General features: G+C 36.1%; 2 protein-coding genes across 3 annotated transcripts in view; one reads left to right on the forward strand and one right to left on the reverse strand.

The window, feature by feature from the left end:
• The first annotated feature begins 2,880 nt into the window (after window positions 1-2,880).
• On the forward strand, window positions 2,881-3,451 carry LOC128861246 (U6 snRNA-associated Sm-like protein LSm2). Its single transcript, XM_054099224.1, has 3 exons — window positions 2,881-2,963; window positions 3,040-3,107; window positions 3,164-3,451. The coding sequence occupies exons 1-3, from the start codon at window positions 2,961-2,963 to the stop codon at window positions 3,378-3,380; spliced, it is 288 nt and encodes a 95-aa protein (XP_053955199.1). The 5' UTR covers window positions 2,881-2,960; the 3' UTR covers window positions 3,381-3,451.
• Window positions 3,452-8,431: 4,980 nt separating this feature from the next.
• Window positions 8,432-16,297, reverse strand: part of LOC128861308 (gonadotropin-releasing hormone receptor) — a 30,224-nt gene continuing 22,358 nt past the window's right edge. For both annotated transcript variants that reach the window (XM_054099350.1, XM_054099349.1), the window contains exons 2-6: window positions 13,876-14,873; window positions 11,684-11,867; window positions 11,421-11,623; window positions 11,218-11,363; window positions 8,432-9,711 (exon numbers count right to left, since the gene is read on the reverse strand). In XM_054099350.1, the coding sequence (XP_053955325.1) occupies window positions 9,207-9,711; window positions 11,218-11,363; window positions 11,421-11,623; window positions 11,684-11,867; window positions 13,876-14,601 (1,764 nt within the window). In that variant the 5' untranslated portion in view covers window positions 14,602-14,873 and the 3' untranslated portion in view covers window positions 8,432-9,206. The remainder of the gene's footprint in view (window positions 9,712-11,217; window positions 11,364-11,420; window positions 11,624-11,683; window positions 11,868-13,875; window positions 14,874-16,297) is intronic.

Consider the following 16,297-nt stretch of genomic DNA (forward strand, 5'->3'; position numbering starts at 1 on the left):
TCTTACACTTCCCCTGCCTTTTGTTTTATCACGGCAAATGGAAAAGTGAAATTGTTGAAAAGAGAAATTGATAGCTGGTATTAAAGAAAACTATTTATTTGCCTTTTTTTTCAATAAATAAAATTGACTTCCTAAGTATTTGTAATAGCAATATTTCGAAAACATCCTTGAAAAATTGTAAGATTGTTTTGTTTTCATAGCAGAAAAACCGATGTAGAATTGCTATTATTTGGTTTAAGAAAGCCGTAGATACAAAAAAATATTAATAAATATACGAAAGGCTTTATATGGCAAAAAAATAATAATAATTTTAAACATAGTCTAATTTTAGTTAATAATATAGTTTTCCGAGGATCTTAATATATATACAAGGTGAAGTCCAAGACTAGCGTCATAAAAATATTTTTGATGGAGCCATATTTTTAATGAGTGAGTGCGTTGGAGGTTACATCCCTAGCTGACTTCCAGTGAGAGCTTGGTGACATTCGGTTCAGTGGAAGCGAAGTTATTGCGTCTAAAGTGTCAGTATGTTTGTGTCATCGGTACACAAATGAGTTTCGAACAAAGAACTAATATCAAATTTTGTTTTAAAATCGGTAAAACGTTTACCGAAACATTTGAATTGATGAAACAATTTATGTCTATCTCGTGCCAGAGTTCATGAGGGGCTTACATGTTTCAGAGATGATTGTGAGGACATAAATGACAATGAACATATGGCCCAAATCAGTAATCAATAAAATTTATCAAAAATGAACCGAAATCATCGTTGGAATTCATGGAATTGGAGTTGAATATCTAGAAAACATCGATTTATCGCATTTTAACTTATCATTTGGGCTTACGAAAGGTCTTGGCATGTTTCATTCCGCACAAGTGAACCGTGGCCCAAAAATTGCTCAGAACTCAACATTCGGAAGGCCTCATTAAAGGAGCGAGGAAAGACAAGATTGTAACTGGTGATGAAACCTAGTGTTTCCAACATGAACCTGAAACTAACCGTCAAAGTGCCGAATGGAAGGCACCAGGCGAGCCACTACCCAAAAAATCGCGTTTGGGGAAGTCAAAAATCAAGTCGATGCTCATTTGTTTTTACGATTCCAAGGGAGTTGTCCGCAAGGAGCTCATGCCAATGGGCCAAACCGTCAATTTTCTATCTTGGCGTTTTGAAGCGTTTGTTGCATAGCATTCGTCGAATTTACTCTGAATACCGCGAAGCAGGAAGCTGGCGCTTATTGCATGATAATGCACTATCTCATCGAACCATCAATCACTCACCGTATTCGTCTGATATGGCTCCCTGTGACTTTTACCTATTCGGAAAATTGCGTTTGGCCATGAAAGCTTTTAGATCGCAGAAAACAGTGTATCGGGGCCAGAGGGCACTATTTTAAATAAATAAACTCGAAGTTATCAGAAAAAAGCTCCTGTCGTTTCTATTTCAGCTCATTCTTGCTTATTTTGGACTTCTCCTTGTATAAGTTCCTATGGTTCGACGAGGGCACAAAGGGCCATAACAAGTTTCCTCCATTCGCTTCTGTTGGGCGTTAGCCACTTTAGTTCGTTCCAACTTATTTGTCCTTACTATTTCCGTTCCTAATGTTCTTCTCCAGGTTAGTGATGGTCTGCCTCCGTGTCGGTTACCTTGCGTGTGTACAGATCGAGTTTTACCGATATTTATTTCAAGGCCTACTTTCGTTGCTGTTTCTTTTACTAGCGTTAGTTTTTTCGACATATCGGTAAAAATGTGTATCATAAGGCATATGTCGTCGGTATTATCGAGACGTCCATTCAGTCCCCATGTAAGCCATTTGTTTCGTGCGTCGCTTTGCTCATAGCACAGTCCTGCACAATGCTGAAAAGGAGTGAGGACAACGTGATGTTTATTGGCAGCTCTTTTTTAAGCCTCACACGGCAACTTGCGTTGGTGTACAGTGCTTTTACTCCATTACGCGCCAATGCACTCCAGGTTGCATCGTGGTGGATCGTATCGAATGCTTTTTGCACTTCGAAAGTTCGCCTTTTTTGGGTAAGTTGATTATAGCATAGTGGAATGAGAAGGCGAAAGTGTTACTGTTAACTATTTTTAATATAATTGAGATTTGAAAGGTTTTTTGTAAGGGATTTTAGAACACCGACTTTATGGACACCACACTGAGTTTTGCCCACATAAAAATTGAACACACCACACATATTTCACCTCAACAAACAACATAGTTCTCAGCTCAACATTAAACTAATTAGATTTTTACTATTTTCTTATTTTTGAAGTAATAAGCGTATAAATAAAATTTTTTACACAAAATTTTTTTGATTATATTAAAAAAAAGTTGAAGGAAAATAAAAAAACTTAAACAAAAATTGGCGCCGGGAATTTATTTATGTAGCGAGGATTAATACACAGTGCATTTATTTCTGCGACTGCGTGGTGAACCAAGGTTTTGTGATGTCTATATACAAATGCATGCGTCTCTGCGACGACCTTTCCTATCAAATCAACGTTCTCTACCGGAAGTAAATATTAAAGGCAAATAATCTCAATATATTTACGTACGTTCTTTAAAATACGTTCTTAGCTTTCATTCCTTGGATAAAATGAGGTTTCACATGCCAGTGGTGCTGTAATCGGTTTCCGCGTTTGCGTCTTGACTAAAATCGTAGCAGCCATAGAACGTAAATTTATTGACGCTCACTTTAATTTCCGAACACGTAAAATAAATAAAAATAATTCTATGAGAAGAGATAGAGGGGCGTAGTTTGCGATGCTAAGGCAAAGGGTACACATATTAAATCAAATAACGTGGACTTTTTTTTTTCACACCCAGCTTGTATGCCTTTACGCTCTTTGCTTTCATGTTGCTACGGAACGTGTGATATGGCAGCACAACCAGATCAGCTGTTTTATTCTGTCTAGTGCCGAATACTCAGTTTTGCTACAACCTCTGTACACATTTTTTCAAATGGTAAGTTAATTTAACTAAAACTAAATAATATTCTATACATAAATAACTAAATGTCAAATTTTTCCCTTGTCTTTAGCTGTTTTACTCATTTTTCAAGTCCCTTGTGGGGAAAGACGTTGTAGTAGAGCTAAAAAATGACTTGAGGTATGCCTTCTACAGGTTTGTTTACAGGCAATTGCTAATTTTTGTTTTTATTGCAGCATATGCGGAACATTACATTCTGTGGATCAGTACTTGAATATTAAACTTACCGATATTAATGTTACGGACCCTGACAAATATCCGCACATGTTATCTGTGAAAAATTGTTTCATTAGAGGCTCTGTTGTTCGATATGTTCAATTGCCAGGTGACGAGGTAGACACACAACTTCTGCAGGATGCAGCACGGAAAGAAGCTGTAGTTAGTACAAGATAAAAGTAGTACTTAGAGTTTTTTATGCATTTCAAAAATCAGTTCAAAAATAATTAAAACTTAAATATTTAATATTTCCTTGCTCTGTTGAATATGAGTGGTTTCATCAATTGCTATTATTTGCGTATGCCATACTAGCATGGGACCGTTGCGGTACTTATTGGACCGTTGTTGTTTTTGTTGTAACATCATAAACATTCCCCATACATATACGGGGAATGCTGCTGAAGTGACAGTCCTTGGCCGAACATAAATCCGCGTCGTTCTGGTTACGTAGATCCGACTGTCGTCGGAACGCTTATTGACCTGCAATCTATATCGCTTCAGGAATAAAATATCTGAAAACAAGTGAGTGGTTGGTGCGTGATTACCATTCGGAATTCACACAGCGGATGTTGGTTCGAATCTCGGTGAAACACCACAATTAAGAAAAAGTTTTTTCTAATAGCGGTCGCCCCTCGGCAGGCAATGGCAAACCTCCGAGTGTATTTCTGCCATGAAAAACCTTCTCAAAAAAATATCTATCGTTCGGAGTCGGCTTGAAACTCCCTCAATTTGTGGAACAGCATCAAGATGCACGCCACAAATAGGAGGAGTAGCTCGGGCAAACACCCCGAAAGGGTGTACGCCCCAATTATATATAGTATCTAAAAACAAAAAAGGCACGAATCGTTCATGTGAACCTGAAAATGTCATACGCCCCGTGAATATAAGCTGTTCCTTTATCGATGGTATTCTTAGCAGCAATAGCTTCTTGGAAGGAAAAGTTTTGAGTCTGTGTCCGCTTCGTTTAGTTGATGGGACGTGAGTTATGGAGGATGGTGAAGCACTCTCTCTAAAGGTTTGTTCTGAGATCCCTGATAAATAGGTTCTTATAAGCATGATGTAATGCTTAACCGAGATTATAAGTGAGTGGGTTTTAAGGGGCATGTGAAAAGGTGGTAAAAGTCGTGCGGGGTGCCTTCACATGCCGGACATATGTTTGGTATGTCGGTGTCAATTATGGATAAGTAGGGGTTTAACCTGCTACAATATTCACGTAATTGTGCCAGTGCTATGACGTTTGTGGAATGCCTAATTCCAAAGAACGACGAGGAATGGACAAACCTGGGTTTTCTTCAACACTTTCGGCTACAACAGCAATATTTTCGGCTGTTTTTGAGCAACGTGTACGGGTTTTATTCTTCACATCGCTAACTTGTCCCAACAGCTCGAATTTTTTCACCAATTTCTGTATTACGGTCCGAGAAGGTGCTCACGGTGACCCAAAAATGTTCGAGTTTTCAGAACCGTCTCTGCCAAATTTTCACCATTTTTATAGTGAGCTTTAATAATTTTAATGCGTTGTATAAGTGTGTATCGTTCCATTTTTATTAATGGCGTAGTTTCTACTTGTCAAAAATCAAAAAATTACAGCTTCTAAAGTGACATCTACCAAAATAGCGGCTATTGAAAATAACACCTGTTATTGGAAAACCCCTAAGAATGTTCTATCACATGCACTACAGCTGATCGTTTGATGCATTCACCAAAATTTATAAGCAAAAATTGTTCGGCCTAAAACTGGTAAATTCTTATTTTACTACAATAGTTTTTTGAGCACAGGATCGATTTCCAATAAATTCTGTATAATATGATAAAAAAAGGTAAGTCCTGACCAGTAAGTGATTGCAACTATAATTTCACACGCCCATGCACGCTTTTGACGCTGCTTTCCACCCTTGTTGCGTCTAAATGCTTGGAAAAATTGCATAAAATGTTAATTTATTTGGTTTTTAATGCTTTGTTTTCATGCTCTAAATTTTACTTACCATATTCCTTCATCTAAGTATCGCTGCCGCTTACCTCTCTTCTTTATGGGTAGTTGAGAAAGTAAAACGAAGAAAAATTTTTAAGTTTCTGAAATATTTCTTTTATTTTTAGCCACATTTAAACGACATTAAACTTATTAAATAAATGTAAATAATTTATAACTCATTTTATTTCACATCATTTAACAAATATTAATAGGTTTTATTTGAAACGTACGAATTACAAACTCCGAAGGTCTACGTTTGTTTATAAAAAGTTTAAAACGTTCAAAAATTTCTCAAAAAATTGGACTTTTTAGCAGCTTGTTCGGGATCCACAACGTTTCAAACAATTCCAAGTCAGACAATTTGGTAGTCTCTTCGACAGTAATCTTCTCCCACTCCTCCCACTTAACATTTTTCAAGACCTCTTTGATTGTAATTTGGTGCTTTTTTACATTTTTTTCCAGAAACGCTCATAAAGGGCAATAACTTTTCCCTATGCCGCAATGTTGTCTTGTCGAAAACAGTATTCATTTGATAGGCCCAGCATCTGGGTGTCTTCCTTTGAATTGAGTATTAAAATACCAAAAAAAGCGAACTTATTCATTGTTAAATCAATAAACTGCAAACATCTCACGTCACCAGCTGTCATACACCCCACTCCAGCATCCAGCATCCAGCATCCCATCTCCATCAAGTCTCACGGTAATAACATTTCTTTATTCCGCGCTCTTCCAGATTTTTTCTTCCATTGATATCAAACATACAAAACTTGCTTTCAACAGCAAAAAAAAAAAAAAAAAAACTTTTTGTCGACAGCTGCTACGAGAGTAAACAAGGAAGATGATGAATTTGAATTTGCACTGATCCTATCGTTAGAAATGCTATGGACACAAAGTATTTAAAAATAGGAGCGCAGAATTATGATACCTAGTGTTTTTCGAGTTCGAGTATCAATAAAGCTTTATCGGAGTTTAACCTTTTGACTCAAAGCTAAATTGAAAGCCATTTATTCATTTGCAATCCACATACATAATCTCATCTCAAATGTAATCATGTGAATTTATTTGTGCGTAATTTCAAATGTCTATGCAATGTCAAATGCCCTTTAATTGCAAATGTCTGTACCATATTTTATCATAGACATCAGTAAATATAATATATGACATACATACATTGCTGCATAAAAATAGCTTAAGCGCAACAGGTTAAATCGAGTTGTGCTTAATTTTCAATAAAAAAATGTCAAAATACAATAAATCTAAAAAATAAAGCGTATGCGCAGAAACATTTGTCAAAAATGGTGACCATGTCAGAATGTCATTAGAAGGTCATTGATATCAAGCCAACAACAAGTTGCGTTTCAATTTCCGCAAAAGGAGAAGCAACTATAAAATGAAATAAATATCCGACATCGCCAAGGGCCGCACTCCATTAGTCGGAGGTTATGAATCGTAAAGCGCCATTCCGCCCACCAAATGTCTTCGCCTCACATACGAGAATTGTGCATTAGATTCTTCTCCGCCTTTAGGTTTAGCGCAGCCATATTATTTATTGTTATTTTCGTATTCGTCGCAGCTGGCGAAGGTTATAATGTTTTTTAACACCAGTACTAAAAGCAAGAGCCGAGTAAGTGAATGAGGTGAAATAAATACATACATACACACATATGTACCCATGTGAATTCATGAATGCAATATTTTACGGGTATATTGGAATATTTAATATATATGAATAACATATGTGCTATGTTTATATGTGTGTATGTGTGATATGTGACGTGCCCATCGAGCTGTATAATTAAATTGCAATATTTCTTTAAACGCGATTGAAAATACATAAATAAATACGTATATGTGTATATGTAAGTACACCTCCCCATATAAAATTTACCTTTTTTTTATATTTCGAATGCGAAGCAAATAAAAATGTGTAGCACACATTTTCTTACAGCCATTCCCAACTAAACTAAAAGATAGATAATATTGGCGTGCATTATTATATATTACCTATACCTTTTTTGTTGTTTACGAACTTATTTATGTATATTCAGATGTTTATGAATAACTACAGCATTTCTTGTTTCTGAAAATGTCAAAATTGTTTTGTTTGCTTAAGTTGGGACGCAATTTTTAATTATAGCTGCAGACTTGCCTTTTATCATCAATAAAATATTTGATTCGCTGCAATAGAGTTATTTTTTCTCGGGTCAGCTCCGTAAAACCGTGGAGGTTCTGTGTGTGGTGCCGGTTGGCTGCAACGGCACATTTTGTGAGGTGGAGGCCGTGGAAAGCATCACGTGACCGTATGGACCACTCCCTGTATGCCTTAACGCCTGAGAAAATCTGCAGGTGGCACCAACTGTTGCACTGGTTGCATCTAACCGATTTGAGTTTGGATGGAGCCGTCTTTGGCATGTGCAGCAGAAATACACTTCCTGGCCAGGGTTACGCTCAATGCCGGTCCTGAAGAGAAGTATTGGGAGCGGTCTTGCTGCATGGAGCTGCTCCAGTGACGACAAATGAGGGGTATGGTACGATGCAGTGTTTTTGTTGCTGTAGCAGCATAAACATTCCCCATACATGCTATATACGAGGAATGCTGCTGAAGTGACAGTCATTGACCGGATATAAATCTGAGTGGTGTCGGTTACGTAAAACCGACTGTCGTGGAAACGAGGTGCAGGTTAATTTACGGGCCGGCAGCCTTTGGTCGGGAAAACCCCACATCATTCCGGTACGTAAAACCGGCTGTCATGGAAATTACCATTAATTCGTCGTTAGTTTCTTTGTCAGCGTGCAACCTTTTCACAACTGTGGTGTTAAGAACATCTCAAAATGTCCTAACCCTTCTGGTCTTAATATAACGGTAACATTTAGTCCTGTTTCTTGACTAATATGTTGTAATGCTACTCACCTTTTTTTAAAACTTCTTTCCCACGGCAGTCGGTTCTACGTTAGCGGAACGACGAAGATCACCGGCACTGCTAACCTTGAAAATAGTTGAAAAATATTTAACTCTGTTAGGCAGTTGAAAAAAGGAGAAAAGTTAAAAAAAACTTTGAAATTAAGCATAATTTGTCGCCGCGCATAATTGGTTAAAAGAATTTTACAAACAAACCACGAATATGCTTAACTGGACGTCACCCTTTTCCGTATTCAAATACTGCATTCCTTCATATTCCAGCGTAAGAGGTTATATTTTTATGTAAATATTACCTAATGCTAATTCTAATTAAAATAATATAATACAATTACAATTAAGATAATATAATATTAAACATTACAAAATTTGTGTAAAAAACGTATATTATTTTGTTAAGTAGTATTAAGGGAGCTTTAAAGATTAAGCTTTTTTCAATCAAGTGTGATTTTCAGTTTCACATAATGCAGTTAAGCGAGGTGAATGGTATTTGCGCGTGGATGGACTACATGGCAAAAGAGGCATACTTACAGCCGGGGGGGGGAAATTATCCACCCAATGCAAGCACAAATTCACTCGCACTCTCTGTAAAAAAAAAAAAAAATTGTTGCTATTTTCTGCATACATTTACTTCGATGCCGGAAGTTAAAAGATAAACTTTTCAAAAGTAACATCATTTCTGACGCATGTACTCATTCACACTTTACAAGTTTTAATCTGCTAATACCTAAGAATTGTGTACGCATTTGATTTTCAGTTAAAAAAATTCGATGTTTGTGTAAAGTTTGCCTATACAAATTCAATTCACACTGATTATACTCGTATGTATGTATGTTTTGATATGTATACGCTTACTATTTTTGGACACGCACACACATATGCATATACTTACATCTATATATATGTATCAACATCTGTATAAAGCTTAGCACTATTTAAAACCAAATTGACTCACACTAATATTTATGTACATAAATATACAAACAAGTCCTATTTGATAAGTTTGCTAAATATTGTCGAGGAAAGTAAATACATATTTATGTACTTAAAATGTATGTATGTACATGTGTAAGGAACCTGCTTTTAAAAGAAATATTTCGTATGCAAATGGCACTTATACACTAGACACGCTCTCATCCGTGCCCATCTTATTCTTATAGCTATTCACACACACAGTTCTAAGAAAGTCATTCTCGGACACAGGTGTTCTTTGTGGGGAATGCAGACGATTACAAGGCGAAATTGCGAGAGTTTCAGAACTTTTTGCGAGTGAATTGGTTGGCTTTAGGCTCTTGTAGCAGTAGATAACTGTACTTTGTGTATCCGTTACCCGTTTTGTATCCTCACTTTCATCCTTAATTTCGTCCATATCATTACGTGTTAAATTTGTCGTCGCTGTTTGCTGTGAAAACAGTGAACTTCGCTCTGAACTCGAATTGAGTTTATGCACAATGGCAGCTGTGGAACTAATCTGTAGCAGGCTGACTTGCTCCTTGGAATTGCTTCCATTGCTGTGAGTTCGGTAGTAGCTGGGCTGACGGTTAACGCGAGTATGGCGTCCGCTGCCATCGACTTGTGTAACAGCCGTCAATATGGACGGAGTCCGCTGTGAGTCCGCCCTGAAAACATATGTACATATGTAAGTTTTCATTTGCGTACAAAATTTGTTAACGTTTTTTTATATACAATATGCTAGGGAAAACTCTAAAATACTTAATAACGGTCAAGGTGAATGCTCAAAGTTTTCGGAATGGAAATTATATTTCAAGGTTGACAATAATAAATTATTGACTCTCCCGGATGACAAGTAATGCACGTAAACAATGTATTTAATTTGAACAAAAGTTCACTGAAATCTCTTTAAAGCATTTAATGAGAAAATATTTTAATATTATACGTTTTAATATTGCAAGTATTAGTTTTGTGAAAACCTGACTAAATTTATATCCGTTACCTTATCAAACATTTTAAATTATTAAAGAATTAACATCAGGACTATTAAACTGAATGATTAATCATAAAATAAATCGAACTTAATTGGGAGGTGTTATTGTTATTATATTGTCTTCCGACAATTATGAATACATACAGTTTTTTTAAACCTGCAAACAAAGTCGGTCAGAATCTACGCTGAACAAATACTGGGACGGCTCCTTCACAGTACTCCACTTCGAACCAGGGTAGGATTACGTTTCTTCATGAAGCAAATAATTTGTAACAATTGTTACAAACCATCAAGTTGTGGTGTTCATGTTGCCCACAACCGTACCAGTAGGAGAAAGTGAGAGATCAAAATGACATTTCATTTTGAGGGAAGTTGCAAGTTTTTACTGGATAAATTTTTACTTGTAAGAATTTGCAAGTGAGAAAAGCAGCTGCTCGCAAAGTAAAAATAAACACGAATTAAAATTTGCGAATTGAGTCAAAGTTCTTAGTTTAGATAAAAATGGAGATAAATTTATAAAGTTTATTTGTATTCATATATTAAATAAAAATCGGCCAATGATATAAAGATACATACATATGTATGTATGTATGTACTTTTGAACCACAGCTTCCAGGCACCGTGCTGCAGTTTGGGAAATACAAATCGAATGCATTGAAAATATATTTTGAGTGTTTATGCTTGCATTTTATGGTTACTAACAAATTTGGAGACATACATATATACGTACATATAAGTACATACATACATATGTACATGCATAGAGGGAGGCAAGGAAAATATGAAGAAAGCTGTGATTGCCACAACAATACTGTTGCTAGTGAAATGTTCTTCATCTGACAGCGATGCTGAAATGGAACAAATAATTGTAGACAAAATAAAATCAAGTGATTCTAAGGTGTTGGTAAAACTTGCAAATGGTTACTGGTTTTGCGTTCATGCACATTTTTTGATATTTTACTCTTTGAGAGCGAATTGTAGTAAATGAAGTTACTGGATAATTGTTACATGAACAGACCTATTATTTACACTACCGTAGATGTAGTTTACATTGTTAGAAGGGTAAGCTAAGCTTTCACAACGTGGGTGTACAACTTGGGTATAGACGTTTTGATATTCGTTAATCTTTTTTGGTGTACAAATTTTGTGCTTTCCTATTTAAGCTCCATCTATAACATACCTATTTAGGCTGCACGCAGTATGACCGCCCTTTTGGCTGGCTTTTCGCTTCATAGGATGTAGATGGAAGGCACCGTAAATCAAAGGATTTACCAAGCTATTTGACATACCAAAAACGAATATCGCTGAGACAAGTCCTTCGCTGAGCTGAAAGTTAATTTAATTATAAGCCAAATAAAGGCAGCTTCTTTAACATTTCGATACCTTCTTGTCTGGGTTGAGAAACATTAACGTAACCATCACAATATAATAAGGTGTCCAACAAATGAGAAATGCAATTATTATCACAAATGAAATACGTAAGGATTTCATTTTCGCCTTATGAATGATTCGCTGTCGATTTGTCTGCATGGAATTTATAGTCGAATTGGGTACTAGTTTTGGACCCAAAAACATTTTTTCGCTACCTGTAAATGCTGAAATTGTTTGCGCAACTTCTATTTTTGTGCTATTTGCAGTAGACTTACTTGAAATCGTACGAAATGTAGACGCATAGGTGACGAAGAGAATGCATAATGGTAGCAAAAATGTGAAGATCAGTGTAAACGTAGTATATAATTGTTCCTGCCAATGGGCTGTGTAGAATCCATGAGTTACACATTGATGAAACTCCTCTACAAACGGACCGCGTGCCAAGTGAAATATGAAAAACTACAAAATAAAAATATTTATATTTATATTTATTTATGAACAAAGGCAAATACACATGTTCGTTATTCAAAACTACTACATACCAATCTTATCTCCACGTTTATGTGCGTTGTAAATTTTGGGCACATACATACATGAACACATATACGAGGGAGCGTTTTTAGCTTCAGGAAATAGGTATAAATAGAGGTTAAATTTTAACATGGGATAGTTCAACTCAGCACTTCCTTACGCCTTTCGTAGACCTCTTTGTTGAAGGATTGGCGGATTGGAGCATTGCGAAAATGCACAATTCTTCTACTTTTCTTCCCGTACATGTACAGGGCATGTTTATGCTGCCACAATAACAAATAAGCTTTAAGTGGGGAATGTTTAGTATTTTACCCACTGATTTTGGGATGGTGGGCGGAGGGGAAGTTTTCTGTAGCATTTTTAGCTCCAGATATCCAGACAACAAAAAACAGGAAACAATTATATTTGCTATCAAAAGCGCAAGAGTGATTTTCATAGTGATTTTATTTAATAAATTGTTTAAATGTTTAAGTAAAGCAATAAAGAAGTTAAAATCAATAGTATAATGAGTTAAGTGGCTGTGAGCATAGAAATTTATTATTAACCACATGCTTTACATCGGAATAAAGTAATTAATGCCTAATGCGTATTTAACCGCTTTGCCAAAAAATGCATTTGTCAGACTCAGAATATTTCATAAAACAGTGATTAAGATTTAGTTTAAAATTAAGGTTTGGAGTCTTATTGTTTAATTTTTTTATCGCGTCACACATTTGGACACAATAACCCGAGAACATTGGGTAATTAACTAAATCGTACCCAACTAAGTCCTTCGTAGTCGTGGATAGTTCAGCTGCATACCTGAAACTGATCCTCATATATTTTCCTAATTGGAGTGCCTCATCTCCTAATCATTTTTTTGTTTGTTTTCGTTTTACATGGCGGATAGTGACATATGTAATCTTGGCCTAAAGCTTTTCAGGGGTAGAATACAGCATAGCGCCTATAGGACAATGACCGGCTGTGATCATCTTTGTGCCATATTTAAGTGAGTTTGCCCTTGTTCGAACATACTGAGAGACATATACATTTGTACTTCCCGGCGGAAATTCTTATATAAGTTCCAAAAGTCAAAAGCGTCACTTTTTGAGATACTACTAAGGTGATTCCCATATTTGCCAGGTTTCACACGTTTATTTCTCGTACAATTACTTAGCGAATCGCTCAAACTCCAATGACGCGAATTTGAAAGCGCTCCCTCGTATGCAGGCACATAAATATGTAAATGCTATTACAAACGTTTTGTAGTGTAAATAAAAAACAAGCTGAAACGCATACAGACATAAATTGGCACACGTAAAAGTTATCAAATATCGGATTTATGATGCTTACACTTTATAATACGTGCACCGTTATATTACTGCCACAACAGAGAATAAATTATAAAAGTTCTGGCACATGTTTAGAAGAGCAATTTTTTCGAAAGGTGGAAACAGGAGATTCAAAGTATTTTTAATAAGCAATGCGAAGGAAAATACTATAAAAAATCCGCATGCCCAACAAAACAATTTCACTACATACATATGTACATACGTACAATCTGGAAGCGCCCCCTCATATTATTGTAGTAAATTTAACTTATTTACGAGTATTCGTAAAATGTATATTTGAATTCAACAATAAAATTTGTTTATGCATGTGCCATAGTAAATATTGTTCGATGAACTTATTTTAGTGTTATTTAAATTTAATACTGTTTATTATTAATGCCGGCAATAACCTTCTACATTGTTAAATTAACTCGTGTTGGTACAAAATACCCTAAAGTCGATTTAGCGACTTCTGAGTAGAGGATTTTCCAAATCATCTGCAGAAAAGGGAACATTTGAGAAAGAGTTCTGACTGTGGCTTCAATAATTTCACAATGGTGGCTTACATATTATTTAGCATTAGGCTCTTATTGTATTATTTAATTGCAAAGAGACATTGCACTCACCTGAGGAAGACTTAGGAGAAATGAGAGTACATATGTACCGGCAAGTAGTCGATAACATCTTTTTGCCATGTTTAACGATTTCATCGGATATTTGACCGCAATCCATCGATCCACGCCGATCAAGACCAAAACATACGTTGACAGATACAAACTGAACATTTGGAAGAGTTTGACCAATTTACATGTTATTTCATCGGCCAGCCATTGTACAGTATAAAACCAGGCTGCTTCTCCAATAATACAAAAGCATGTCACGAGTAAATCAGCAATTGATAGATGAAATATCAGAGAATAAATAGCACTCCAACTGTGTCGTGAGCTGCGTCGTTGAATTCGCGTTTTATAGATATTCCACATGGTGAGCACGTTCCCAAATAACGACAGCACAGCCATTACAGTTAACACATACACTTTGATCATCGTCGACTGGGAGAGTTGGGGGGCGTGATCCAACTGAATACTATCATTCTCGGCAAATACTTTATGCGTATCCACCAACAGTGGGAATAATGTGACATTATCTGAGGAATTTGTTGATATCGTAAAAAAGACCTCTCCCAAATGCGGTGAGGTGGCAACTGTGTCCATTGCTGCAGGAAGTGTTGAGTTCGAGGCATGTTTGGCGAAATTTTCTCGAGCGTTAGTTAAATTTTGTAAAAAGTTTCGCCTAAAAACTTCCGTTAATGGATGCGAAATGGAGCTTTCCACAACACTTTCACTGTCCATTTAGTGCGTCTATACAATTTTATATTTGTTATTCTGATGAATTATATTCCTTGAAAAGTTCCATCTGTTGTTTGACTTTGTAAATTTGTTTTAATATTTACGGCCGTAAGTGACCGTCACTTTGACTAGATGTGTTTTCTTTACGCTCCGTTCAATTTCCAACTGCTTATGTTTTTTTCAATCGTGATCATAAGTTTTTTTACACGATACACTGTTTTAATTTCTCTACTCTGTGTGGTAGTTGGTAGTGACGACTTCCTAATATGAGGTTTCTGTAAATTAAAAACACACAGGCCTAAGCAATAACAATCTGATATACAGAGATGGCAATTGCATTTTTCGTTTGCCACCAGTTCTGCACTCCACGATTGAGGAGCCAGAGAAAAGTTTAAATACTCTGAGCAATTTTCTAAGGTCGCTAAGCAGTGATATTATTGAGAATAAAAAAATCTTATTACCTCTCTTGCTGCGAATAATGTTCCCTTAATGCGATCAAAAACTTAAATCTAAAACAAATGCTGAATGTTCAAGACGTAGAGTCTCTCACTCTCCGACTTGCGAGCTCTATTGGAATTGTTCCTGCTACTGTTATTGTGAGCCCAACGGTTGTTGGAGAGTGCCATTTTCGGCAGCTGAAGATGCTGCAGCTGCCAGTGCTAAGCGTGGTCAAGAATATTAGATTATAAGGTTGCGACATCCGTGAGATGTAGCCAGTTGCGTAACAATTGGAGAAACAAGAAAGCAGCAATGGAAATGAAAAGCAATACGTAAAATGACGTAATAATTTGGCCTTTGTGTTCATTTTATTGTGTGTATTGTTGTACAGTTTTTCATAAGCAAATATGCCTTACAACGCCGTACTCATTCTTGTTTATTTGTTACGTTACAGCAAGAATTACTCCTTACTCACCATTCTTGACTTCTAAGAATGATTATGATTTGATAGTTCTTTTGGAAACATGGCTAACTTTTTTTCATGGCTAACTAATTTTTCGATGTAGAATTTTTTAGTTTAAAATTATACGTTTTTTGCAAAGATCTTTACCGAGGCAGTGAAACATTATGTAAATTTCGAGTACCAATTCGAATGAAAGTGTATTAGGAGATTTTAATTTGAATAAAATCATACGGAGTTATCTTCTAGTGGGAATACTCTCACGCCGAGGAATGCAAATATGTTAACTAAATGCATCAAGTTGATTGTTGTTGTTGTTGTTGTTGTAGCAGCATAAGCATTCCCCTTACTTACATACGGGGAATGCTACTGGAGTGACAGTCCTTGGCCGGATAAAAATCCGGGTCGTTTCGGTAACTTAAAACCAACTGTCGTGGAAACAGGTTGTCCAGTTGGTAGTTTTTATAGCTTACAATTGGTCCAAATTAATGATTTGGAAATGTACTAGATCAAATCCTTGATCTTATTTTCGTTGCTAATTATTTGCGGCCGTCGTAGTCGAATGGGTTGATGTTACATTGAAATATAGTCGACGTGGTTTTGCTCTAGTAAATATTTTAATTTCAGATTTTGATTGGTAAAGTTTGTTGCGTTACCGTAATCTTGCGTGGCTTTTTGCATTTTTTAAAAAGCAATATTTCGGATATCCCAAATAACAGTATTCGACATTTTAAAGTTAAGGTGCCTTTTGACATAGAAAAAGGTTAAAGAAACTTAAAAATCTGCGCAATAAAGGTCACA

Source organism: Anastrepha ludens, chromosome 4 (assembly GCF_028408465.1).
Source record: "Anastrepha ludens isolate Willacy chromosome 4, idAnaLude1.1, whole genome shotgun sequence".
NCBI lineage: Eukaryota > Metazoa > Arthropoda > Insecta > Diptera > Tephritidae > Anastrepha > Anastrepha ludens.